General features: G+C 51.3%; 12 protein-coding genes across 12 annotated transcripts; 5 read left to right on the top strand and 7 right to left on the bottom strand.

Annotated features, from left to right (window-relative positions):
• Nucleotides 1-1311: 1311 nt before the first annotated feature.
• On the bottom strand, nt 1312-3180 carry J4E86_009542 (uncharacterized protein; the record flags this gene model as incomplete). Its single annotated transcript, XM_051450047.1, has 1 exon — nt 1312-3180. The coding sequence occupies one exon, from the start codon at nt 3178-3180 to the stop codon at nt 1312-1314; it is 1869 nt and encodes a 622-aa protein (XP_051298892.1).
• A 1378-nt stretch (nt 3181-4558) lies between these two features.
• J4E86_009541 (uncharacterized protein) lies at nt 4559-5755 on the top strand (the record flags this gene model as incomplete). The annotated part of the gene is made up of 2 exons (XM_051450046.1): nt 4559-4639; nt 4784-5755. The coding sequence occupies 2 exons, from the start codon at nt 4559-4561 to the stop codon at nt 5753-5755; spliced, it is 1053 nt and encodes a 350-aa protein (XP_051298891.1).
• A 949-nt stretch (nt 5756-6704) lies between these two features.
• Nucleotides 6705-7995, top strand: J4E86_009540 (uncharacterized protein; the record flags this gene model as incomplete). The annotated part of the gene is made up of 2 exons (XM_051450045.1): nt 6705-6927; nt 7052-7995. The coding sequence occupies 2 exons, from the start codon at nt 6705-6707 to the stop codon at nt 7993-7995; spliced, it is 1167 nt and encodes a 388-aa protein (XP_051298890.1).
• A 1091-nt stretch (nt 7996-9086) lies between these two features.
• J4E86_009539 (uncharacterized protein) lies at nt 9087-9311 on the top strand (the record flags this gene model as incomplete). The annotated part of the gene is made up of 2 exons (XM_051450044.1): nt 9087-9146; nt 9171-9311. The coding sequence occupies 2 exons, from the start codon at nt 9087-9089 to the stop codon at nt 9309-9311; spliced, it is 201 nt and encodes a 66-aa protein (XP_051298889.1).
• Nucleotides 9312-12752: 3441 nt separating this feature from the next.
• On the top strand, nt 12753-13583 carry J4E86_009538 (uncharacterized protein; the record flags this gene model as incomplete). Its single annotated transcript, XM_051450043.1, has 3 exons — nt 12753-12851; nt 13051-13233; nt 13287-13583. The coding sequence occupies 3 exons, from the start codon at nt 12753-12755 to the stop codon at nt 13581-13583; spliced, it is 579 nt and encodes a 192-aa protein (XP_051298888.1).
• A 70-nt stretch (nt 13584-13653) lies between these two features.
• J4E86_009537 (uncharacterized protein) lies at nt 13654-14460 on the bottom strand (the record flags this gene model as incomplete). The annotated part of the gene is made up of 1 exon (XM_051450042.1): nt 13654-14460. One exon carries the CDS (start codon nt 14458-14460, stop codon nt 13654-13656), a length of 807 nt encoding a protein of 268 aa, XP_051298887.1.
• Nucleotides 14461-15403: 943 nt separating this feature from the next.
• J4E86_009536 (uncharacterized protein) lies at nt 15404-16420 on the bottom strand (the record flags this gene model as incomplete). Its single annotated transcript, XM_051450041.1, has 1 exon — nt 15404-16420. One exon carries the CDS (start codon nt 16418-16420, stop codon nt 15404-15406), a length of 1017 nt encoding a protein of 338 aa, XP_051298886.1.
• Nucleotides 16421-16822: 402 nt separating this feature from the next.
• J4E86_009535 (uncharacterized protein) lies at nt 16823-17830 on the bottom strand (the record flags this gene model as incomplete). The annotated part of the gene is made up of 2 exons (XM_051450040.1): nt 16823-17693; nt 17742-17830. 2 exons carry the CDS (start codon nt 17828-17830, stop codon nt 16823-16825), a joined length of 960 nt encoding a protein of 319 aa, XP_051298885.1.
• A 237-nt stretch (nt 17831-18067) lies between these two features.
• On the bottom strand, nt 18068-18446 carry J4E86_009534 (uncharacterized protein; the record flags this gene model as incomplete). The annotated part of the gene is made up of 2 exons (XM_051450039.1): nt 18068-18216; nt 18269-18446. 2 exons carry the CDS (start codon nt 18444-18446, stop codon nt 18068-18070), a joined length of 327 nt encoding a protein of 108 aa, XP_051298884.1.
• A 2023-nt stretch (nt 18447-20469) lies between these two features.
• J4E86_009533 (uncharacterized protein) lies at nt 20470-20958 on the top strand (the record flags this gene model as incomplete). The annotated part of the gene is made up of 1 exon (XM_051450038.1): nt 20470-20958. One exon carries the CDS (start codon nt 20470-20472, stop codon nt 20956-20958), a length of 489 nt encoding a protein of 162 aa, XP_051298883.1.
• Nucleotides 20959-22035: 1077 nt separating this feature from the next.
• On the bottom strand, nt 22036-22855 carry J4E86_009532 (uncharacterized protein; the record flags this gene model as incomplete). The annotated part of the gene is made up of 2 exons (XM_051450037.1): nt 22036-22617; nt 22673-22855. The coding sequence occupies 2 exons, from the start codon at nt 22853-22855 to the stop codon at nt 22036-22038; spliced, it is 765 nt and encodes a 254-aa protein (XP_051298882.1).
• Nucleotides 22856-24080: 1225 nt separating this feature from the next.
• Nucleotides 24081-24323, bottom strand: J4E86_009531 (uncharacterized protein; the record flags this gene model as incomplete). The annotated part of the gene is given in 2 exon segments (XM_051450036.1): nt 24081-24106; nt 24122-24323. 2 exon segments carry the CDS (start codon nt 24321-24323, stop codon nt 24081-24083), a joined length of 228 nt encoding a protein of 75 aa, XP_051298881.1.
• Nucleotides 24324-26769: the final 2446 nt, after the last annotated feature.

Here is a 26769-nt window from a genome sequence, read left to right as displayed (position 1 = left end):
TAGCGACAGTGGCGCACGTGATGAAACATTGGGCGCTCATGGCGGGAAGCCTCGGCAAACTCAGGATAACCACCGGATGAAGAGGATCTGCCAAGATGTATAGTAGCCGGCTTTTCTACCGATCCTGGTAAGACATGCCAAGCGCGGTGGGTATCTTGAGCGGAGATGATGTGTGGAGTGCATGAGTGGATCTCGAGGTCGGTGAGTACATGAAAACAATGTTACTATGCACTACATGAACGCATAATGGTGGTGTTATTACTGACAGGTCAAGGCACCCCCGGAAGTGTATCGAGGTTCGCGAACTCTTCACAGTTCACACATTCGATGTTTAGGAGATCATCATTTCGCGAACTCTCATTCTGCCTTGATCACCTGTACTCAGTTAGGCGATCGACACGATAGTATCTGACTAACAATATGGACCACAGGATGAACTGCTGGTGCAACACCATCCGAAGCGACCACCAGTATACAGCACTAACGGCTTCGCGTACAGCATCGGGGCACTACGGCTGCGCTTGTAGGTCGCGCAACTTGCCCAGTTCTCTAGATCCAAGACCGCCGAATGCTTCATATTAGCTGGCAAGCCGGTGGCATCTAGAAGTCGTACGAATTTACCCAGCCATGTCCTTGATGGCGCGTAGATCAGGGTCGGTCCATCCGATGGCTATCACGGCATCATCGCGGAAGAAGGAAACATGAAGGACGTAGGCAGGGATGCCATCCGGTTTACAGTAATACACCACGGTGGAAAGGAGTATCTGCATCATGGTGTGTGGCAACGTCAACTTCAGCCGCTGCTGTATACCGGTGTAGATTCTTGTCCCTGTGTGACTAGTCTGGCTGCTGCTATGAACGATATCGGCCTTCCAAGATCTTGTGCTGTTTCATCTACGCGTTGTGGATATCAGATCTTGCCGAGTACGATTCCCGGAGTCATCTCATGACCCACCAAAGCTCCTGCTTACCACCGACCCCTGACAAGCCTTGTTGTTGTTTGCCACACTTCGGCTGCGCAGGCTATACGACTTGGAAGATCAGCTTTGCGTTTCGTACGAGCGATGCGTACAAAATTTCGCAGTGCAAAATTTGAACGCGTGAAAATCTAGCCAAAGGGTTTGAGTACGCTTATACGCAGCTGATTGCTCATCACGCGGAGAGATTGGAAGGAAAGCTCTTTCGAACGGATGTGTTATACTACCAGGACATTATCTTCACCGAACAAAGCTAGCATGGACTATTAGGTGACTCTGATCACGGCGACAGACAATATGTGACGACGTTTTACTTCTCTTCATCCACCCAGACTCACTTGTTGAGACATGGTCTATCCGAGCTCGCAGTCTCATGTGAGCCTGCCAGAGCGCTTCGCAACACGCCCACGATGCCTCCAGAAGCGGCCTGTTGCTGTTGCATTTCCTCACGACCCAATCGGTCCCAAGCCGCACACAATTCGATGACCGTGACCTCGTCCTTCGCATCGAAGCACAGCTGTGCAACAAATGATGCAACAGTTGTTGTACCAAGCTTTACTGTGTGCTGAAGAATGCTACTGCTCAGCACACTTTGTGCTGTGTATAATGACGGTAGAGTATGAACCCCTCGCTTCTTTCGCTCGATATTGACGAACTTTAGGAACGCGGTCACCACGGCATTCCGAGTAACCTTGCCGCTCTCCTCGGCCTCCATGACTTCAATGTAGGAGGAGAGGGGCTCCGTACCGAGACGCATTACACTCACATCGGGATCATAGTTGGAAGCTACAGGTACTTGAGGGCTAGTCGACGCTGTCTCCGCAAGCTCTCCAATGGAGAGCTCGCTCAGTGGTGCGTCGCGAAGCTCTTTTTTGCTGCCTGAGCGTGTGGTTGATTCGAGGCTTCCTTGCTGCGTCGCAACAACTTCGCACTTCTCGATACTGACCGATGCAGCCTCGTCCGAACCGGTATTCGAACCGTCCGCATTGCTCGAGCGCTCTTCGCGATCGAAACTATACTTGGGTGTAGGTTGTAGACACCGACCGGGTACTTCGAGGCTCTCCAGCTCCTCACTGACCTCAACATCGTGAAGCCTGTCGCGGATGCCGAGGTCTGACGGAGCGGCCTCAACGCGACTGTCAATACTCTGGGACCTCTCATCATGCGCGTCACCCAGACCGTCAAGGTAGCTTTTGTTCGGAGATGCGACCGAGTCGAAGTCTGATCCGCCGTCATCCTTGATGGTTTCCACGTCGTGTAGAAGCTGGTCGTACGCGATGCATTGGATCACACCATCCGCGCTCGCTAAGAACATCCGACTACGAAGTATGCTTTCAAGTGACAGATTAGTGTTGGTCTCGTCGAGACCTTGATCCACTTCGTGGTATATAGCACGGCCAATTTGCTGGGGTGTGTAGTACGGCACAAGCGCCCGCTCCTGATGTGTATCCTCCGACGGTACTTTCGTCTTTTTCTGGCTATCAGCAGCTGTGAATGGAAACTTGGATGTGTATACAGGTGCAGGGGCGTTGGCAGTCGTGGCATCTCCGAGCCGCGTAAAGATCGATGACTCTGTCGCATCCGATTTTTGTGATAACGCTTCCTTGAAAGCTTTGCTTGATGCTGCGGCGGTCGTAAAAGTAGGGCTACCTAGCTCTTTCACGAAGGCTTCGCGGAAAGCCAATGATCTTGGACCTTCATACTCAATGTCCTCAACATCCTGGGGGAAAGAAGATCCACACTCGTGGTTGAAAACGTCAATGGTGTTTGAGCGTTCACCAAATGTAGCAACGCCAGTGGGAGCTGTGAAGGTGAAGCTATCGTTGAAGCTGCCCAGGGACTCTAGAGGCAGTGCGGATAACGTAGGCGGAGGAACTGAGGACTGAGACTGAGCGACATCAGTGCTCGATGGCGGTACCTGCTGTAAGGTAGTTGATATAGATGGAGCAGCGTCGAAATCTCCAGGCGACATAAGGCTGGAGTGCTGAGAAGTGGAAACAATAACATTCCGTGTCGATGTTGCGCTGTCCTGGGTAGGTACGAATGGAATGGCGGGCGTGTCGAACCGCTCAGGCTCAATAGTACCGACTAGTGTATACTTTACGTTACTCGGAGGAGCCTCCTTAGTAGCTGATGCACCTTGTTTCTTGGCGGCTCTCTTCGCTGCCTTCTTTAGTCCCTTGGTCAGAGGTAGGAGAGGCATGCTGGCGGCGGTCGGGCGTGTATTTGTGAATAGCCCTCTTATTCCCTTGAAGTGTTCTACAGTGTGAGCGGGACGGTCTGTTCGAGACAGACGAATGTTATGTGATGGGTAGGCGCCGCAGGTGTAGTTGAACCGAGAAGTGTACAACCACCGCGTCCGAAGTACCTAGGTTGCGGTTCCAGCTTCTGTGGATGGGGTAGAGAGTGAAGGTAAGTATAGTAACTCGAAGGTGGCCATTTTTGCGAAGACTTGGCAAAGGCGCGATCGTACGCACATGAAAGTGGTGAAAGCTCCATACACATGATGTGAATCAAACCCTAGAAGCCATCACTCGGGTGATGACGCGCCATTGCAAACTATGTGGAGGAAGTACATACATATTGCTCTCTTAATGTATGATTTAGCGTATACTTGTAGTAGAAATCTCGTAGTGAATCCAGAAGAATAGGTGCGTTGCGTTTCTATAGGCTAACGGGTGCTTTCCACATCTGTCTGGTTTAGTGTAGCAAGCGTTTGGCTGAAATGAAGTCATTGTGCTGACTATCTCGTAGTTTGGACGTTGGCAAACTTTGCGAATATCTATTCGTGGTCTTGATTGTTCGCGAAGATAATCCTATCATCGCTTCCGAACTCGACGTGGATGTGCTATGGACACTAAGCACGAAGTATTGGTTGGCATATTGGAAACAGCAAAACGTTATGCTTGGTAAAACAGCTCCTAGTAGTACATGCGCGAGATACTTTAGCAGAACCTTGAGGTGGTGGTTACACTTCACAGTAACAGGTATATGCCTGAGTAGGTAACATTTGCACGAGATGAGCAAACCGCCGAAAATTCCATAGCGTACAACCTTGGAAGAGCGTTTCAAAACAAGCCTAGCGCGGACGCGTTCTTACAATGAAAGTGGCGTGGCATTTGACCCTGAGGGCTCAAAACACTACGCACTAACAGTAAGGCCGATGACAGGAAGCCACACTATACCATAACCTGATCCGGACCGAAACAGTTTAATATCGAAAGAACGCGATGGAGTCTAAGAGACTGTCGGAATCTCAGCCATTGTGATCGATACGGTTTCAAGAATGAAGATAGCTGGAGAAGATGTACTTCTTCGGCGCGTTCTAGTGAGCACTAGTAGTCACTAGCGCGACGCGTCCGTATGAACGCCTACAGGGATTCAAAAGTTCTTCATATAAAAACATGACGATACCCGTATTATTTCTGCAAACCTCCAGCTAATACAGAATGTCGAATCCCATTGTTATCGAGGTGAAGAATGAGGTGGAAGGGGACACCTACTCGTATGATGGCACATTGTACAGAATCAATGGAGAACGTCGTCTCGGCATCGATAGAATTCTCGTCACACTTTTCAACATGAACAAAAAAGAGATGCGTAGACACGGATTATTCTGGGGTGTAATCTCTCCTGCGGACTTGGGCAAGGAGGAAAACTACGTCAGGATTAAGATGCTGCGACAAGGACTGGAAAAGCTGAAAGCTGGCCGCGTGGCAGAGGAATTGGCAAGTCCCGTGTTTCCTTACTTCAGTTCAAAAATCTAGTTCTTCCAGTCATGTTCCTCTGACTAATGATCATTGCAGCTGCCAGTATATCCGAGACAGATATTCGAGAACCTTGCCACAGACTGGCACAGGAGGCATGGATGGCACATTACCCCTCCATCTACGCCACCGGCAGCAAAAGCTGTTAAGAGGGAGCTCGATGAACCCATTCCGGACGACTATGAGATTCTGTCCAGTAAGAAGATCAAATCGGAAGAGTTCACAAGCGATGGTGTTGACGCAGCCATACCCTCACATGCAGGGGAGTATGTGAACAGTTATTGGGGGAAGCAACCCGATAATCCATGGACTCCAGAACGCAGCGAGGATGAAAAAGATCTCATGGGCCAGCACGAGGCGTGCCGTACCAAGCAGACTTTCGTTGCGGCTATGGGTACTTATTGGATTCAGTGCCCACTCATTGAGGCTACACACCCAGAACTAAAAAGCAGTCTGCGCATGGTCGTTCGAGCTCTTGATGACCATACACAGGAACGCGGCTTGCTAGAGGCCTACCTCAACCTTGGGCTATTGAAAGGGACCATGGTCATGGCGCCTGACCTTGACATAGTCCAAGATTGGTGTTACAGACACCAGAGTCAGCGTTCAAGAGATGGTGGCAATGGGAAATGCAAGATCGACAAGGAGACAGAAAGACTTCGAGACGTTCTAGAAGAGTTCAAAAGAGTAAATGGAGTACCTATCGACGCGACCATTAAATCGCCGCCTCTCGACTTACAAAAGCGACTCGACCTCGACTGCGAAGCTCGACTATACGAGAACAGACCATCCATTGGTGGACCCATTCGGATCTCTGGCAATACCGCGCATCTCGAATTCCGGGAAGGTAGTTTATATTTCGAAGGCAAGATCAACCTTCCTATTATCAGCGACACGCCTGTAAAGATTTGTGGTTACAGGATCAAAAGCGATGATTCTTGCACCGTTGAGAAGTGGTTGGATTACGATACGTCGAAGGTCAAATATGGGGCGGCGTGGAAGAAGTCTTGACTGACAGAAGATTTCGTTTGTTGACCGATGTTAATGGGGTAGATTTGTCGCTAGTTATCAGAGTAGGTATATGAGCAGCAGTGCGCTGCGTGTGCCGCGCGATCTTTAGCCATATGAATACTTTTTCCAGTTCTGCTGTTGTCCGCTTTCGACTGTTGCTTTGTCAGGTATCAATGTACACCGCAACGTGTGTCATCGCGATCTGTGGCTGTGGTGTGAAAGACCCTGCAAACCTTACAGACAGCGCATTGTGAGCGTGTTAATGCGCGGATGCATCCTTCTGTATGCCTGGGTCAGCCCGCTGGGTCCGCAGTGAATGCTGACACTTTGCATGTAACAGTGCCGTCGCTGCTAGTGTGCCCAGGTGTTGAGAAGAAGAAGCTGCATGCATGACGCGAGTCGTAACTTCAAGCTGCTCACTCGTGTCTTCGACGCCCACTCCAAATGCGCGCGGCAATACTGCGAGCATCGTGATGCACTATGCCACCCAGTTGGATCTAGACATGGAGTTGACAGTTTGCTGAACCTTCGCGCTAGGCTCGGGACAACTCGTGGAGATTCTGTGGAAAGGTGCCTGACTGCTGAGAGCGACTTGTCGCTTTCAGATGGCCGGCGCTTGTCATTGGTCGGCGAGCAGCGGGTCCTAGATGCCGCAGTGTCAGCTAAGGCCAACACGCGTCTCGGCAAGCATCCCCACCTGCACCCTGCGTCCGCCCGCAGGGGTATCGCCATGCACCCATATACATAGATAATTAGATATGCTGTCACCATCGACAGCATCGACACACAAGCGTCATTCCCGTCTTACCTTCACTTACTGCAAGCCTGACTTCACAAACTCAACTCCCATCACCAATTCCTTACGACAATGGCCAAACCATTGTCTGCCAGACAGACCTGGGCCGGAATGTCCTATACATACAATGGGTCGCTTCACCCGCGCAAACGAATGCAGATAAACAACTGCTACCTTGAGCTCAAGGAGGATGTCGTGCAAAAGCTCATTAACGCGCGACTCGAAGTGGAGGACGTTTCGGAGGAATGGCTTCAGGCGCAGTTGTTGCTCCGCGGTTTCGGTCGTCCTGGTGAAGAACTTCATTGGACGAAGCGCAACATGATCTCGCGTCTCGCGCAGATCATCCCAATACTAGAGGACAAGTACTACATTATTAGTATCCAATTATACATATCTATTTCCCATCATCCTAACCCATCTCCAGAGCGCCTTGGAGCATTCCATCGAAATCTTCCACAATTTAGAAGAGATTTGGGCCAAAGCATACCCTAAACACCCAGCTTCGAAAGAGTATCTAAAGAACAATACACCACATAACGCCTCCCGGTGCTGGTGCTTTGCTACGCAGCGAAAGAACCTACTCACTAAAAAAACATTGCCTGCCACAGTGACAAAACCGAAGCCGAACGTGGACCGGGTGGCATCGCCTGCACCAGAGAATGAAGACACGACCAACATCAATAATCTCAAGACATCTGCGGCACACAAACGACCACGACCAAACGCCGCAGAGTTGGGCGAAGCCTCTAACCATCCTCACAAGAGACAAAGGCTCCCGTCGCCTAATCCTGAGGCGGACATCGATAACGGGGAATGCCCATCATCCTTGATCGCGCCAACTTCAGGCGCGCCCCCAACGCCGCCGGAGGACGTGGACCATCTGCCCCGTGAAGTTGCAGGCCCCTTGCGTCAAGCCAGTATGAGTCTCTCGGCAATCGGCGAAGAACACTGGAAATTCAAGCTGCATGACTACATGGGTCATATAGCGGGTACCTACATGATTTTATGTCCTTTGCTTGCAGAGAGACATCCAGATCTCATTGGGCAGCTCAGCATCACAATCAAATATTTGGGTGCTTCCTCGCTTGCATCTGGCATACTCGAAGCCTACTTCAACCTTGGCACGTTTACTGGTCCGGCAATCCTTGGGCTCGACGATGGTCGCATCGCTGAGTGGCTTTGGGCTACGGCGACAGAAAGACGAGGCAGACGCGCTCCCCCTTCTTATAACAATGCCGAAGTCAAGAGGCTATGCGAGGACGCACTAGACTTGGCTATGGAAAGAACACCAGAACGAAACCGGGCTAACGTGGAGACTCGACATCTTAGGGATCTTCCCGCTCTTGATATCGATACTACCGCGTTACCTCAGCTTCTGTTCGACGCTCGGCTTGAAAATCCGAGTGGCGAATACTACGGCTCAGGTACGTATTGCATTGCTTAAGGAGAGATCAAATTTGAAGAGCGTGGCTTGCGTTTCAGCGGAGTGATCAGGATACCGGAAATCGCTGAGGGTGACCTGGAATTTGATGGCTTGAGGGTCTTCCGCAGAAATGAAGGTGACCTCCCGCAGAAGTGGAAAGATGTTCCTACAAGTAAGGTACATCACTGATGGAGGACGCTCACCCACAGATCCTCGGCGATTACACGCTGGGGTTATGTTACTCGAATGAATCTGGTGTTTGGCTTTTGCTTCAAGTAGCTAAATTTTTCTGACCCCGATAGATCACGCACGAGAGTTGCGCATGATCTGGCTCGGAAGTATGTGTTACACCCTGTATTTGCCGTTTCGCCCTGTGCATTGGGCGCTCGTCGCTGAACTTCAGGGTGAGCTCGCTTTCGGCCCGCTGCACTGACCCCGCTTTCCCGCGCGTCGCCCGAGTTGATACCTTGATACCGATCGTCCACACATAGCGCCTACAGAAGCAAAGCACCGTATCTCACCGTATGCTTACATCCTTACTCCTTCCCTCTCCCATCATCCAGTTGTTGAGTAAGTTTCGAGGTCGGAAGAGCAACGTCAGCACTTGATATGGTCTTACAAGCAGGTAACATTCGTCAAGCGCAGAATGTCAATATCTGCCGCATTCACGCCGAACTTGAGATCTGCATACAGTTCTGACAGACACCAAGGCGTGCACGGCTATTCAGAGATCGGGAAACTCCCGATGATGGCTTTCATCAACCCATGTTCGGTGACTTGAGCACCGGCAGGCCGCTGTGCACGTTTGCCGTTGTACCTGTCGCGGAGATCTGATGGAGAGCCGGAAAAAGATAACACCAAGACATGTAAGCCCACGACCATTCTGCCTCGTCAGGTCTTCCTATCTTCATACACTCACTTGCCCCACCTTTGTTCTCCGCTTCTGCAAATCGATCTGAGACTACTGTCATCACGTGACGGCGATTTTCACTGCGGATCCGCTTGCAGTAATACTACTCCAAGTTTGCTCTCAGAACTGATCTACCCTTCGGCGTATTGCACATTCAGTCATCGCTTCACAAATCTTGTTTTCTCACTTTCGCACCATCATCATGCCTGCTGCAACCCATTCTCTCGAGACCATGGTCCTCCAAGCCCACCGCGCAAAAGGCGTACGCTATCCGACAGCCTCTCAGAAAGAATGCTTCAAGACCTGGTACTCTTACGCGCTTCGTCAGGGTGAAGTCACGAAGACTTCCCCGAAAGTTATCGAGGAGCACGGAAAACATCTCAAAGAGATCAAGGAAGCGGCGCCAGGTGGGCGAACGTATCTTTGAGCTGGTATGTTTCTTAGCCTGCACAAAAGCTTGCAACTGGCTTACTGACACGCTTAGACAGGATTTCGAAAAGTGTTTCAGATTTGCCTTCGCACGAACTGGCGTCATCAGTCACCTTGAGAGTGTTTGGTTTTGTTATAATAGCAGTGTGCTGATAATAGTTCGATCTTAATCCTTTCTTTTTGCGTTACACCGACTCCTTTCGAGACAATTATGTCTCCCCTAGCGATTCGCAACTAGTTTGACGCTTTAATCCACAATCTGTCTCTATAACTTCGTCGTGTGGGCCTGTATCTCATTTATCACCGTAGTTTGCGAAGTCGCCGATCGTTACTAAATCTAGGCCCACTGTGGATACTAGCGCGCGACTGCGTCTTTTGACGCCGTACGCGATCTCATACACGCTTTTACCCTCATGCTACCATCTCTTTGTCTTCCTGCGCTGCACATGAATTGTTGACTTTTTCGATAACCAAACCAAACAGCGAATCTCTGCATCAAGGTCAGGCGTCTAACAAGTTGCGCACTTCCCTTCACTCGCCTTGTCCTAGCCGCTGCTTGCAGCTTGCCCAGGTGGCACGCTCATAGCAATCACCAAGCTGCGCTACAAACGGCATCCCATAACACGACTTCAGTGGCATATCCAGGCGCTGTAGTCATTGTGAACACTGGATCATATATATGCGCTTCGCCGCATACCTACCGTTTCACTGCTCTGACAATCGATTTTATGCTCCAACGGCGAAGCATGCATTCCAAACACGCCTCTATCTCCAACTTAATCTCTGGACATGATGGCTGCTATGATACCATCCCTTCCTAACCTTGGAAGACTGCAACCCCACTACGAAGGTTGTAAGCAGTACTCCCATGCGCATCGGCGCTCCTAGAAGATCTATCAAGATGTCACGACGCTTACACCTCGGTTGCATGGCCGGCTCACCTTCACCTTCACTATATCTCATCTGAACGATGAAATGGCGCGCTATTGTGCCATCACAAGGTGCGAAATCTCTGACCGGCGACCGCAACTACCAATAAGAGCTTCAGGATAACGCATGTGAAACGTGTGTGTGTGTGTACTGCGAGAGAGAGGCGCGCGACCTTTCAACCATGAGGGTGAAATCTCGTCCCAGCCACTTTCAAAAACCTCCGTTACTCACTTCTACAAATTCAAACCCACCGGGAGCCGCAGCTTTCTCCTTCTCAACTGCAACTCCCACATCCGCTGCCTGATCAGGACCAGTCTCAACTACAGCGCATATACACCGTCGCCCGCGATACAGTTTCCAAACCCGGAGGAAAAACCAACATCTACGAAAAGATGAGCGCTACTCACCTTGCCTCCGTATATATCCCAGGACAGCTTCGACGCCTCGACGACCTGCCGCCCGAGCTGATTGTTATGATCGCGAGGAATACGAATGACGCCTCCGACATCTCATCGCTACGTCGCGTGAACAAGTTCCTGAGCGCGGCCATCCCCGCATGGGTTATCTCCGAGACGACTTTCTACATAATGCCTATGTCTAGTAGCATCTGGAGGATGGCACAAGCAGTGCAGATCCAGAGCACCAACCCTAGCTGCAACCTAGGATGTGTTCCGGCGGTAATCTTCGAGAACGTATGGCCGACACCGCCTGATGAGTTTGGCCTTCATGCAGAACTCACGGATCACGATGACTGGGAGGCCGACAGTGACGATGAGCTGCCGCCAAATTCGAACACCTATCTCCACTTCATAGATGGGTGCCATGAAGAGCGCGACTCTGCCCAGTTACGCGACTCCCTGGCACACTCACTGGGAAACTTTCATGGCGTCAAGGAAATGATCCACGTTCCCGGTTTCCACAATTCTCGACCAGCACAGGAGCGACCCTCCCGTGAGGAGCTCCTTCAGACAGTGCTGCTATATAACGACCACGATCCGGAGGATTTCGAGGACGAGATGTGGACTCGCCGACGCATGATGTTCGAGCCATATCAAGGAATCCTCGATCAAGCTTGCGCTAAGATGTTCGATCACGCTGTTGATGCCGTTCTCCGCAACCCGATGCGGAAAAACAAACTGAAAGTCTATATCGAAACGCATTCAATCTGCGCACTGGGGGATGTCGATCCAAGCGCGTCACCAATACCCGCCAGTCAGCTCGGAGATGTACTTGCGATAAAGTACATTGGTCGTTGGATGTCAACACTGGATGCCATGGTCTTCGACTTGGAGGTTCTGCACAATCAGAAGATCAACACAGCATCGCACTACGCGGGTATAACGCATCTCTCGATCAGCGGAGATGGACTGGGCAACGAGGGTTCAGTACACATGGGGCTCTTGGGCGGCCCATCGCACTCTCCAGACTGGTCACGCTTGGAGACACTACACCTCGACGATACTCAGCAGAACGACCAGTCTGCTGCTTTCCTTCGCCAGCAGAAGTGTAATCTCGAACTCCAAAACGTTTACTGGCTCGGAGGTTCGATCCAACGTTTTTCCAAAGGCTCGTCACTTCGAGATGTCAAGGCTTCCGGTATCTTCGCCATTGAGGAGATCAAGGGGCATGCCAAGGGCGTCTGGATTGTGGCAAGCAATCACAGGGAAGCCAACGAGATTGCGGTAAAGAATGCTGGGTATTGCAAGCCAGTGGCATTAGACTATGCCGTCCCCTTCGTCTCGCCAAGCGATGTTCAGCGGTACATGGTGAAGGGAGGTGTCTTGCCGTTCAGCAAGGCGAATGTATGGGCAAAAGACTGGAAGTTGTAGAGTTTCATACGTCTGTTGCAACTTCGTCGTTCTTGTCGCATCGCCGCACACGGCCACGCAAGCGCTAGGTGTCGCAATTATTTGTCACCGTTTGAGCAGATGGTTCTTATTCGACAATGGATTTCTAGGCACTCGCGAGTAAAGTTGGTATGCTAAAGTTGCCTTAACCCATGTCTGATGGCTCGGTGCGTCGCATGAGGTGTGGGCGGAGGATCGACTTGGATTAGATTGCAATTTAAGCCAGTGAAAGTGTATTCGTGAGCACTTTTTGAGGTGAACCTTCACGGGCCAAAAACCCCGGATATGTCGAGAAAACAAAGCGTGAAGCACCAGACTTTGAAGATGCCCAGGTATGGCGCCCCACGGGCGGCTGGACGTCATTGGGCCGAGGTCCTGGCAGCGCGTCATGCAGGTACCCACAGAGGCGGGGTACGCCTACTCACCCCAAAAGGGTGTTGTATCCCGAAATCCCGAATAGCATACACATCTTCTGGAATCAAGTAGATCATTAATCATTGCTTACCACATAGAGGCTACGATCGTACAACGTAGGATCTACTTTGCTCGTTGTTACTTAAACCTACTTTTTTTCTTCCCAAGAATTCGCCATCACAGCAATACATCCACAACGCACTTCATCTACACCACACGAAACAGCATACTACTATCCTACGCAAGAAATGGCGCCTCCATCTTTCCGTGACCTTCTTGGCATGCCCGCCTCTACGGCTTCGACTAGCGACTCTGCCCTTCTCATCATTGACGCCCAAAATGAATATGTAAGTAATAACCCATAGCTATCGAGCGGTCGGCATGCTTTCCCCCTAAATCTTGCAAGACAACTGCTGCCAGTTCATCGGCAAGGTTGATTGTTGCATTGAATGCAGCGATCTATTGCTGAACGTTCAATCTCCTTCTTGCCCACACTGGCTCTCTCCCCGCCCGCCGCATCGCTCTAGGGCTAACTCTACCGACTAGTCATCCGGCGCACTTACCGTAACAAATGCCGCAGCAAGCGGAAAGGTTATCGCCGACCTTCTCGACAAGTACCGCAAAGCAAACGGCAAGATCATCCACATCCTGCACCAGACACCCGAAGGCGCACCCGTCTTCACGCCTGGCACTGACCTGGCGGAAGAGTTCAAGGAGGTCAAAGCACAGGTACGCTGGCCACTAGGACATCTTAGGAGAAAGTGTCACTAACTGCTGATCAGGACGGAGAAGAGAAGATCTGGAAAAACTACCCCGGATCCTTTGAACAGACGTCTCTGCATGAGACATTAGAGAAGATGGGTGTTAAGAAGCTTGTCCTGACTGGTTACATGGCACACGTCTGCGTGTCTACAACTGCACGTGAGGCTTTCCAGAAGGGATACGAAGTCGTTCTGGTAGAGGATGCCATCGGCGATCGTGATATACCTGGTGTTAAGGGCGACGAGGTCACCAGGGTGGCGCTGGCAGAGCTAGCGGATGTGTTTGGCACAGTTGTCAAGAGCGCTGATATTAAGTAGACGAGCAAGAGCCATAGATTGAGACGATTGATCATATGCAATGACTGTAATAGAAATGCAATATCGCATCTCAAGCGCCGACACCCCTCAGTACAGTGACGGTATGCACGTACCTCACCGTCCCACCCTCAACCCTTATCTCATGACTGTCCGGCCAAGCTCCTAAGCTATCGAACTGGCAACTGACCTGCACACTACCGATACTCTCATCGATAACGTATCGCCTCATGCCATTCGCTTTCTGACTCCCTCCGTGCGGAAGACTCGCTCCACAAGGGTTGGTATACATGCTTCCCTCCACCCTCTCACATTGAGTACCCCAGGGTATAGTGTCGGCAGCAGTAGCATTCGTCCACATGTCGAGGTAGGCGTCACCGACAGACTTGAGGAGAGCACGTGAGGGTCGCGAGGCGGTGGGAAGGGTAGACCACGATTCGGCGCGGATGTAGGAAAGGGTCTTCTTCGCGTCGAAGAATAGGTCGCCGGTTGTGGCCGCTACGGTATCGATGGAGCTGATGGTCGACGTGTCGTTGTTCAGATGGCGGATCTGGGTGCTAACTACGTAGGGTTTGTTCGCAGAAGCGCTGATCCACATTGTGTAGCTGGCGCATGCTTCGATGTCGGTGGATGAGCGGTTGAGGTCGATGACGAAGGACGTTGAGAGAAGACCAGTCGCAATGTTGGAAGCCTTGTTGTTTTGCAGATATGTGAAGTTCGTGGGCGCGAGGCTGAGACTGCTAGGAGAGCCCGCAACCTGAGCCGCTAGATAGGAGTCTGCGGCTGCAAGAAGACCTTCGCGCGTGCATTCGGCCGATGATTGAGTAGCTGAGAGTACTCCAGCTGTAGCCGTCAGCCATAGATGAGACGAGAAGTGCATTCTGTCAGATGTGATGAAGACTACCCGTAAAGTATCGAGACCTTGACATGACCAGATAAAGGATTTATGTATCATTCCAGACATCATCGCATTCGCGTAGACTGCCGAAAATCTCAAGAGAGTAATGCCGTTGTGGCGGATAATTGTCGTCTGTCTAGGATGTCAATCTAAACCAATGGCTCTTAGTGGTACGCTCAAAGCGAGTTAATGTGCTTGTATTGTTTTTTATACCTGCCGTTATGATCTATCCGGCAGTCTGGCATTTGCCGTCTTCGAGTATCCGAGCTGGACAGCGTATTGATAGTCTTGTATTGACCCTCTGAAGCAGGTATGATGCAAGGCATTTTGCCTTGTTCGTGAATGAGCTCTGCTTAATCGCTTCCACGTTTCGCAAGATGTGCGGCTGTTTTCAGTCTTCGTTCAGCCTTCGTTCTAAGGTTGTTCAAAGTAGCTCATCTTGGATAATTTTGGGAGAAGCCCCATGGTGTCTGATATGGCGAACGTGAGCTGTAGTGTCGCGATCATGCCAGGTTCATAGTAGTCTCACTCCTGCACAGGATGCTTCAATAAGACAAGCATCGGCAGGCGCGGCGGGCTTGAAGTCATCCTCGAGATTATTCCTGTACAAGCCAATGGCGATGATATTGGATGGCTCAGAGTCGCGTGGGTTTCTGAGGTTTACCGACAAGTCCGTACAATTGATAGTGCAACGGGAGGAGAGGCGCGCAGCCCCGCGCGACATGGACGCGTCGCAATCCGCCAAGCCTCCAGGAACGCGCTAACGGCGGCCAGTGAGCATCATCATTCGCAAGTCATGCTGGTATCCTTCTACAATTCAGGTATGCGTTCAATGTCCTTGTCATTCTAAATCGATACAAGGATGCTAACTTCATAAAGCACATAGAATTAAGATGGCTCGAATGGCCCCACCTACGCAATGCCATCAGCGCGCGTTACCTCTTCCTCCGCCCCAGCCAGCGAGAGCCCATATGCCCTTGACCAGCGCATCCTCTCCGTCGTGACCTCGCAGACTCATCCGATTCTTTTCCAGCTGATGCCTTCGTAACTCGTCGTATACCCCCACCAAAGCCTCCTTGAGCTCGTCGCCCGGCTTACCCTTCCAAGCCGCCCCTCCACCACCAATCTTCGTACAACAGCGCTCAACCACAAGGTTCATGATTTCAAGACGCTTGGTGGGATATGGACTCGGTGCAGGGAAGTGAGCGATGCTCTGGCTTATGAAGACGGTATAGAGGTGCAGCAAGGGGAAGTAAGGCGACTCGATCTGTTGAGAGGCTTCGATGATGTAGCGCCACGATAGGTCTACTTCGCCGATAGGTAGACAGGCATTTGCGCGCCAGACTAGTCTGTTTGCGCGTGGGTTCTTGGTCAGCCACTTTGGTAGCACAGCACCTGCGCTGGCCATCAAACGTGCAAGCCGAACCAACGGGATCGCGAGACCAGTCGCTATGTTGGGGCGGCCCAGGGAGTCCCAAGATGCGGCCACGAGATTGTAGCAATCCAAAAGAGAGTCTGGCCGCCGATCATCGGGCGCGTTAGTGCGATGTGCAGTGTTAATCAGGGCCGGGATGATGGCTTGGTCGAGAATGGAGGTTACTGTGAAGGCACCGGTGGGCTCTCGCTGCCAAAGTATCTCCAGGCCAGACCATATCTTCATCATGAAAGCATGGAGGCGTTCGGGCGGCTGGTCGCATATTGCTTTCCAGATTGAGGCAACATCGAAGGTTGCGCGTGGGTTTGGTTTGGGGACCACGACGTAACGGCAAGTTGGACAAGCATTTGAGTTTCCCCTACCCTCCTTCAGCCACTTCATGATGCACTCATGACCGAAGATATGCTTGCAAGGCAGCGCCGCAGGCTGATGGGTCGCGCTGAAGTGCTCGGTGCAGATGTTGCAAGTGTCTGCGGGATGCAGTTGCGTGTTGAGGAAGTTGTCCATGCCTGCTTGAACGAGGGCTGCAAGTTGGTAGAGACTGAGTCGAGCAGCTGGCAACTCAGAGCTTGCAGTCGATAGACATGTTCGTGGAAATGCATCAGGTGGGTGAATCTGTTTGCAGTGAACGAGCGATTGTGAAGGAACAAAGGCATGTAAGTTTGCGACTTCACGCCTCTGTCGTGTGAATTTGAGATTGAATACAAGAAGCTAACTCATAAGAAGACACTGGAAACAGCTTCCGACTTCAGAAGAGAACTTTGTCGTGAAGGGAAATCTGGTCGCATGCACTGCGAACCTGGTCGGCCATTCTACCATCGGTGGCAGGATTAAACGTGAAGAGCCATGTGGGCTTCTTCCATAAACGCCGCAATGTCTCTGGGGCCTCTGAGGACAATGTGGCGTCAGTCACGGCTTCCATCGCCATGCAGGGTGCTTCCACTCAAGGTTCGCAATCTCGTCATCTGATAATGATGCGAGCTCTGTATGAGCTTCTAGCTGCCTCCTGTCCCTCTTCCTGTTGTCGCGGGTCATCCAGAGCTTAGTGAAAACCGCCACGACGGTCCATGTCACTGCGCAACCCAAGTTGATCCCATTTCCAATGGCATAACGGGGAGAGTCGCCAGGTAGATAAGTCCAACTGGCGATCAGGGCGCCAACGTATCCAAAGAAGACGTTGGTTCCAATGGCAATGCTGCGTGCAGAGTCAGAAAGCACGTTTGCGCTGACTTGTGCGTTCGTCATGGCAGCCAACGAGAAGCATGTTGATGCGCAAAGGAAGATAGCCGCATATCGAACACTTGCGTTCATCGTCGCAAGGAACATCGCATACCCAGCAATTACAAAAGGACCCGTGAGTGCAATGAGCGTCTGTCGAGAGTTCATTTGCCAGCTCACGGTCGTGATCAGAATAGTGCAGACCACACCCAGAACGTACGGCGGCACTGTCAAGAGCTGCTGTTGGACGACGGTGCGAGCTGGGTAAATGGTACGAACGATCGTCGGCAAGAAGAACGAAATGGCTATGACAGTTATGCTGTCAAGCAGGAAGATGAACGATATCGCAAGCGTGATTGGGTTGGAGAAGCCGCGTCGAAGCCTCAAGGTATCGATCTTGTCGAGCAATTCGGTCTGATTGAGACGCTCGGATTTTATCCTGCCAACTATCATCCGTATCTCATCATCGGTCATCCAGCGTGCAGTGTCCGGGCGGTCAGTCAGTGTGAAAAAGGCCACGACAGAAAGGCACATGGTGACGATGCCTTCGATCGCAAAGATCCTTTTGACTGTTATTCAGGGACTTGCAGCATACAGGCTGTTTGCTTACATTTGCCAACCATCGAAGAAACCGACGGAGCTCAAGTTCAGGATAGCCGAAGCGATCATGCCACCGAAAGCTCCCGCGAGAGGGGCCATGGACAACCACAGCCCAAGACGAAAGGTCAATTCCGACCTTTTGTACCATCGTGAGAGGTAGTAAACGCATCCAGGCATTACGCCGGCCTCGAAGATACCAAGCAGGAATCGAACAGCACACGCCTGAGCGCGCGTTCGCACGAAAGCTGTCGCGATAGACATTGCACCGAAGCCAAACGAAGTCATCGGCAGAAACCATCCAGGGCCTGCTGCTATATCAGAGTTGAGCAAAGAGGTCTAGTCATTGTGCGTACCGATCAATTTGCAGCAAAGCGTTGCTGGCATCTCGAAGACTATGTATGACACGTAAAACGCCGATAATACGACGTTGTAGTCATATCCCTCCAGGTTGAGATCCTCCTCCATGCCAGCTATACGGGCGTTGCCTGTTGCGATCAGTCCGTGGGTATAAACAAGCCATGCGCAAAATGGCCTTACCGATGTTCGTTCGATCGATGAAACACAAGAGATACAGTACAATGACGGTAGGCAGGACGCATAGGTCGACTTTCATCAGTAGCTTCCTTTCCTGACTGCTTGTCACATTGTTCGAATTCGGCTCATCGTGGCCTGCGTCGACCTCAAAGGTCATCTCACCGGCGTGCTCCCGGTCCATGATTGCAGATTTGAGAGTAAGTTTCAACGCGAAAAGCGACTTGAGAAACGGCGCTGACACGCTTACAAAGGTGGGGTACTAGCTTCCGGATGAATCGATCCTGGCTTGCATGGTATCCATGTCTGACAGCGGGTGGCAGCAACTCCAGCTGCAGTCTGCGGTCGTACGAACTGGGTGCTAGCCGCAAACGGACTAGTGTTTGAACAACGAGACATCTACGACTGCGCAGCAAACGTCCATGTCTTTGTCACTAACATTTGCCCATACCACAACACTAAATCCAATCCAGAATGTCAAGCCTACGACAATTCATTCCCACAAGCAACAAAAGAAGCTTCGCCACAGGCCCCAGCTCGAGGCGCGCAACTATCGCAATCAAGCCTGGTCGATGGATGTTCACTCGGCAGCGATCCAGATCCTAAAACCCCAATCGCTTTCACACACTGTTTGTGGAATTTCAAAGAAGACTTCGCGCACCCACCAAATTGAGCGGGTGTCAGTTCATTTCCTTGACAATTCAACTGTACATAGCCATTAAACCAACTACCCGGCGCCCGAGCTCAGCCTCGACCTTAGTTGGACCGACCAAAATCTCACTCTGCTTACGTCATCTCTAGAGTTCTCGGCTGAGCCGCGACCCCGTTCTCAAAATGCCACGCAGGGTGAAAAAGTCCCATGTCTTTGCGACAAAGTCTCGACCGAAGCGATCAAACACTGCTCCGAAGCAGAAGCGACACTGGCCATCCAATACACCGCCTACCCTCGAACCCTCCTTCGATACAGAAGAACCAAAAGAATCGTGTGAAAGCAGAAGATCGTCGACAGTATGCTCTGAAGTCTCAAGTCGTGATGGCCTATTCCCCGAATCGTCTACGATGGCCACGACCCCTTCGATGAGTGTAGAACTACCGAAAGTCTCTGCAGTATCGAGCTCTCAATGTGTTGTTTCCAAAAGCGCTCTTTGCAGTACCGCCTGCCCTTCATCCTCTGGTTGCGCGAGCGATATACCCGCAGTTCCGGAACAGGAGTCACGCCCACATGAGCCCGAAGCTGCTACCTCAGAGATCGAAAACGTTACGGAACACGCCGCAGAGAATTCAGACAAGCGAAAGCTCTCGAAACCCCCAATAGACCGCCTAGGCGACAACAAGCATACCACATTAGAGCCGATGAACCCGTCTTCCATGCGCCGCACGAGAAGCACTTTCAAGTCGCTAGGCCCGAGCATAATATTCAACTCGCTCTTCGGTGGTAGAGACGATCTTGTGTCGACTCCTATCCCATCCTCCCGTCAGCCTCCTACGGCCAGACCTGCAAAATCGGAAGTTGAACAGGTTCCAGCATACGCGACAACTACACACGCTGCGTGGTTCAGTAGCCCGGCCAACAAAGTTGTACGTGGTGTACCGATGGGTATCTCGCGAAGCGTCGCCGAACTGCAGCGTATTGCGCGGCCCACGACTCCTGTGCTGGATTTCGAGACGTCGGCATCCGCTCTTTCAGCGCATCAGTAATATTCGACTGGCAGCGTCGCACAAACCTTGGTCGCATCTTCTCTAGCACGTCAACCTAGGAAAACCTGGACAGGGATGCAGCTTACATCAACATGGTAACATGCGAAGTGGGTAATGAAGGTCGATGTAGGCTCTAGGCCTGTCCAATCCTTTTCCCCTATTAGGGCTGGTTCACTCTGACCGGGGTTAAGCTCTACGAGTGGGATACACGTAATGAGATTTAGCACATGATGGCACAGATTCAGGTTTTGGGTGTTGGTACGATTAAGCATTACGAGATCTGTGAGTGGCTCGCTATCAAGGGTCTTCGCTAGAGAATGGGAACCATGGTTGTGCATTTGAGTCAACACATGGGATAATCTCATAAAAGAACACGTCTTCGGTAATCACTTTCTTTTAGCAGTCTTATTTCCAAATACTAAGCCTACTCAAGCAAAATTCCAGAAGTCACCTCTAAATCACAAGCGCATCCAAACCACACCCGCGCCCACACCCACATACCATCCACCATGTCAGGCATCTTCAGCACGCTCATGGCCTACTTCAGACCCACGCCAGAGAATCCAACGTTCCGCATCACCGCACTCGTCGCACCCGCAACGTCACAACAATACTTCTCCGACTCCAGCTTCTCACACGCCGATCTGATTGGCATCAACGAAACCATCACGTTCGATGTCGACTGCGATGCAATCCCCAAAAGCATTCGCTGCAGCTGCCTAGCCTCGGGCCGCGAATGCAAAGCAGAGTATCTGAGGGAGCACTACGTTATAGAATGGGCAGTGGGGAGCATCATGGAGAACGAAGAGGTGGATATTGGAGGAGAAATTGTACGCAGAGAGAAAAGGGGACGGCCTAAGATTTGGGAGGGTTGGTGCAAGGATGGTGGGATGGTTTATTTGAGCCCTACGGAAAGGCTGAGGTGTATCGAGGGCTATGATGAGCATGTGAGGGAGGAAAGGGAGAGCGACCGGTTGAAGAAGGCGAACTCGTTTTAGTTGGGACGGATTTTGGTTGTTCATGCCAAAACCTTTTACAACCCGATATCCCGGAGGGTTGTGAATGCGCAAGCGGAATATTCACGGTACCGCTAGCGCAGCACCAAACATCAATCGATCAATTCCCATTGTCTTACACAACGCGTTCGTTTGTCGCCCATAGCGCTCTTCACACCGTGATTCACACCCTGAGTCACATGCGAACACTGACCACCAAGTCATTGTTTATAAACCGCACACATTCACACAGCCGCTTCTTCCCTATCATTCTCCGTACCAGATCTGCCGATATTGCGCCACTGTCTCGCGCAAAGCTTCCAGTCTCTTTTGATCGCTCATACACTCTCGTAGTCAGTCAAACTACACGCAAATTCGGCAATGTCGGGGGCGTCGGGTGCCTTTGATTATCTAGGAGAGTTCGGCCGGAGCGACGCGATGTACACCCTGACAGTCAAAGAACCACCTAGACCACCGTCGCGCTGGTTGCCCAGCATATTCAACAACAAACCATCCACAAAGAAAAACCTTGTGGCTTCCGGTCACAAACTGTCTGCATCCGATAACAATCCCAATCTCGATAATTTCGTACTCGATGACATCAAAAACCTGCCCACGAAGGTTGTCGTCATACAAAGTGCATTGTTCCCATGGAGTAGGAGGTGTCAGCATGTTGAGGAGGAGTATCAGTGTAAGGAAGGTTGTTACTTTCTCGAGAAGGGTGGGGATGTGAAAAGATTCACGTGCGATGAGGAAGACTGCGAGGGACACGTATACACTGGTCCAGTCTTGAAGGATGTTGAAGGAAAGAGCTGCTTTGACAATGAAACGGGAAAAGGAAAGATATGCTTTGGTAAGAAGGGGGAGAGAATGGTGTGCGTAACGAAGCCCCCAAAGCCTCCAAAGCCAACTTGCTAGACAGCATCTGTATATTAGTGATACAAGAAGTGAGGATATAAATCAGAGTGGTATTATAAGCATAAGTATTGAATGACGATACGTAGATGCATAAAGGGTATTCGCTAAGCAAGAACTCGTTCGAAATGCGCAGATGAAAGCGACTATCTCGCTACTAAACCTTTACAAGAAGAAAGCGGCAACAGCGGCACCAAGACCAGCCAGAGCTGGGACTTGAACCATGTGGGCAGCGCCAGTGGCTACTTCCTCAGGACCGCTGGAGGTAGCAGAAGCTCCAGAGCTAGCAGCAGGTTCCGAGCCAGTGCTTGCCGCTGCGTCAGAGTCGGATTTGGTAGCAGTGGCAGATCCAGAAGCTGCGGATGTGACAGTGGAACGGGACGCTGTTACGGAAGCGCTGCCGGCCGATACTGATGCGGCCGCTGTGGCACTGGGAAGGGAGTCACCGCCCTCGGTGATGACGACGGCGAACAGGTCGAAGTAGCCTTCGGGGAACACTGTACTGAAGGAGAGAGCGGCATCCACACCGTCCGGGCAGAGGGAGGAAGCGTATTCTGGGTCAGCGCATAGAGAGCTCATTTCGGATTCGAGGCCAATGGTAGTTTGGGTGCAGGTTGCCTCCGCTTCGTCGGTGTTCTGGCGCGAGCATGCGCCGGAGACGGTCACCGTCACGCCGTAGTGGTCATTGGAGGCGTCATATTCATAGTAGGTGTTGCCTCCGACAGTGATGGTCGAAGGGACATCGGCCTAGTCGCAACAGATCAGTGAATGTTATCGATGATTTCAACTCGTTGTTACGCACCAGTGAGTCGTCGAGGGTAATACCCTGCACAGCCACAGACATGATAGTGCGGTCGTTGTCAACGCTGACCACAGAACCCTCGTACGAAATGCCCATATCGCCTAGACCGGGCATCCAGACCTGAGCGGTCGTTTGAGCCGCAGCGTAAGAGGCGAAAAGCGCCACGGAGAGGATCTTAGACATCTTGCGGTGTTGATTGAGACGAGCAATGTGGGGTATAGTAACAAGTATTAGATTAGAGTCTTGAAAAAGATTGGCAACGAACGACAGGCAGTAACGAGTGATGCTTGGCGATGAAGAAAAGGTTCGTCGAGTATGGGATATCTAGTCTACTTATTGGGGAGATTCGGAGGCTGATCGCTTAACTGACAGCGCATGATGCGGCACGCCTAACCGGGCGGCGCAGGCCCCCTAAAGACCACCAAGCCGCTTTTCTAGGCACACCGGCATCTCATATGGTCTAGCTGCGTCTATTCGTGCGACTGTTGCCTGGAAGAAATTGCGCGCAAATCCTCCGCAATTTTCGTCGAGTCAAGCCGAGTATGCTGTGGAGTGACGTCGATATTGCTTGGTGATGCGCACGCGAAGCCTTGAGTTAGAGCTGCCAAATTCTCGTACTCAGTCAGTAAGATGGTCTGCTGTTGTATGCTTGCCATTTTCAAAGACACTTCGTCTTCACGCGTGACCTCGATGCAATGGTGATGATTCGTGTATGAGCTAGGCTTGACAGACGGGAGAGTTTGTGGCTTGCAGCATGGCCCATGCATGTTTCGGTGCGGCGCTCTCTGAGCCAGTCCATGGGTAGCGACCTTACGGGACCGCAAGCGAGGGCACATTTGTATGCCAGCCCTATGCAAGCTCTAGTTGTTCGGGAAGGCCGCAATTTCCAAAGTGCGCGATTTGGGAGAGATTTTGCGAGGTGGAGTTCTGGGATGAAGTGGGAGAAGCGGATGCGTCAAGCGCTGCTGACATAACACGAGCTCAGGATTGTCAGAATGGTGGGCAGGCGTCTTCACGAGCTTTCTGGTCGTGTGCATCGTCACACAACACATCCAACCCTTCGTACGATAACGCGCATTGTGGAACTAAGTGTGCATTACAAATTGTGTAAATTAAGGGAACAATCAAGGGTATCGCGCTCGCAAAAGCAATACAACGCAGCACAAACGCCAGGCCTGCCACACAACCGTCTCAGCCATACCCGCCGGATGTGACCAGCTCTTCCAGCCCACCAAAACCCCGAGTCACCACCACCGTCACACGGTGTACCACTCTGCCTTCACGTGCCCCTTCGATATTACCACCCCGTCGACGCGCATAGGTATTGGGCTCGAGGTCGTTTGGGAGACCGTAGTGTGGCATCGGCCTCATCCTCCATCAGTCGCGGATCATAGTATTCCCAGCCATCTCAGGCGTCGTTCTGGTAGTATTGAGCTCCACGGCGCATACCACTCGAAAAGTTGTAGTCATCGTCGTCGTCGTCCCTCGCGCGAAGGAGATCCTTGGACCAGCCCTGGAAGGGCTTCTTGAGCATCGACTTCAGAGACGAAGAAGTCGCAAGTGCATGATGCATGCTCGGTGAGGATGAGCGTTCAACTGGCGCCGTCACGGAAGAGCTGCGGCTCGATGGCTTGGATGTTTGCGCCACCATGTTGAGGGTATTGGGATTGAGTGTGAGATTGGATATTTGAAGGAATTGGAGACTTGTAGGTTCGGAACGAGAGAGAGAATGATTGCTAACGTTCGCTTGCTTTGACAGATACGCTCCCCCGAACTGTCGGTCTGGCGCCTCACTATATACTTCTCCTATCGCAAAGTCGAAACGCATCGCTCCCAACAATTGTTCCGCCGAGTCATCACCGAAAACCTCATACCGAAAGACTGCATACCTTGATAAGAAGGACCCACTGCAGTCTTGCATTTTCAAGACTGTAATTACGATCATTGGTCAAGAAGCATGTTTTCATGATCTAGCCTGAGTAAAGCATTGCACATGTGGCGAATCGGGTACAACTCGGACTTTCGGAGGCGGTCGGCGGCTGAAATCGGGACACTTCGGAATGCACGAGACATAAGAAACCGCCAAGCAACCGGACGATCACAAGCTTGTCAAGACAACATGACCAAGTGGGAATGGCAGAATGATATTTTCTAGTCTTGGAAGTTTTGCCTTCTTGTACCAGAATCCAAGACAGGACTGCGACAAAGACCTATGGTCAGAAAACTGTCTGGCGATGACCCGCGACCACTTGAACAGGCATGTTCAGCACAGGGTCACAATAGCTGCCAGCGCTGCTGATATTGACAAGGCTATTAGATAGTGGACTTTAATTTGCTGCGCATGCGCGGTGTTGTCCACAATAACGCTCCGCATCGCAAACCGGTCATTCAGTCTCATCCCTTCCTGCCCTGAATCTATTCAGAGCTGTCCTGGCTTCGTTCATTTGAATCATTTCTGCCTCGTTTTGCTCTCTAAGAATTGCCAACATCTCAAATAGTTCGTTGATTTGTCTAGCGAGTGATTCTGATTCTTCCAAGAACAACTCCCTCCATGGACCGGGACTAGAAACGATGAGCGTGGTGCGACACATCGGGCAGGTTGCATTTGCGTTTCTGCGCAGCTTTGCGTGCATCCAGGCGTATAGGCAGAGCTTGTGGAAAATGTGGGGTAAGGGACAGGTTTTCGTCTGGACTACACCAGTGCGCGTGATGGAGGATGCGTGCTCGATAATTTCCGGTGGATCGGCCATGTCATCAGCCCTGCAAATGTCGCATACGCTGCCATGCTCAACATAGTGGTCGTCTTTGAGATTGTCCACACTTGCGTCGAAGAACGCGTCAAGGCGCGCATCAATTGTGATGTTGTTGGCCATACTAAGGAGCCTTTAGGTTGAGATGTGCGCGGCGTGGTGTGTCAGGAATTTGAGTTGAGAGTAAAGTGATCGTAGCTAACCATTGAGTAGAAAGAAGGGTTGTGCTCAGGAGCCAACCTTGACGGAGCTGATGTACAGTGATTAGCACCTCTGCGACTGTACCCTTCGACACCATTTCACTTGCGCCAAACCTTCTGGCAATAACGCGAGCACCAAGAAAGTCATGACGATCTAATTTCTAACCATAACAGCTCCAAGAAAAGTGAGAGAAGAGTTCAATTGATCACAAAACAAAGGGTCTCCCATCATAAAGGTACAATTCAAGCGTCGTCTTCGGCCTCCATCGTATCAGGATCGAGGCTTTATCCCTGCCTTTTGTAACTCCAAGGTACGCTGCTCTTCTAAGAAATGAACGTGCTCTTCTCCTGACCGACACCGCTCTTCTCCCGCACGAAGCAGCTCTTCTTGCAACAGAGTCCTCCGACTCGACCTTAATCGATCGAGCCCTTCATTCAATTTTCGGGAGAGTTTGTTGCAATCTGGTAATTAATTCATAGATCACGCGCTGTCGAGCAACAGCGTTTGCTCTTTCAAGTTGCGATCCTTCTCGTTCGAGAGCATCTCCTGGCGTATGCGTCGTATTAAATGCGGGGGGCGGGGTTGGCTCGTCGTCTCTAGATTGCGTCTGGGTCATCGTAGTACTATGGGATGGCGATGATGAACTATGGGCTTCCGAAGTTCGCGCACACGCAATAGCCTTTGGATTGAAGACGAGCAAGCCGCGGCACATTGGGCAGTTGCCATGAAGACGATGTTCCCTTTGCTCCTGGAGCCACTTTACGAGACACCTCTCGTGGAAGACATGTCGGCAAACGGCGGTGCGAATGATTGATGTTGGCGATATAGCGCGGAGGTTGGCTTCGCTGTTTGAGACTGTTGCTGACGCCTCATCGAGCCCGCAATCGGATGTCTCGTCGTTGAAGCAGATGTCGCAGGAGGCTTCGTGTTGTTTGTAGTAGTCATCTTGGAGGCCGTCGGCTTCTAATCTGAGTATGTGGGTGTGGTTGCGAGGAGTAGGCATTTTGAGTTTCCGGGAAAAGAGACGATGATGAGAAGGTCAGAAATTCGAGGAATACGAACACACAATATATAGCATCTGTTCCAGGATGCTGCTCTTCATTAGGAATACTGTAAGCACATCCGTGGTTGTGCCAACTCAACTAC

Source organism: Alternaria arbusti (genome assembly GCF_024043155.1).
Source record: "Alternaria arbusti strain BMP 1465 chromosome Unknown scaffold_17, whole genome shotgun sequence".
Classification (NCBI taxonomy): Eukaryota; Fungi; Ascomycota; class Dothideomycetes; order Pleosporales; family Pleosporaceae; genus Alternaria; species Alternaria arbusti.
The sequence above is the reverse complement of the archived record's forward strand: the minus strand, read 5'-3'. Positions and strand labels throughout refer to the sequence as shown.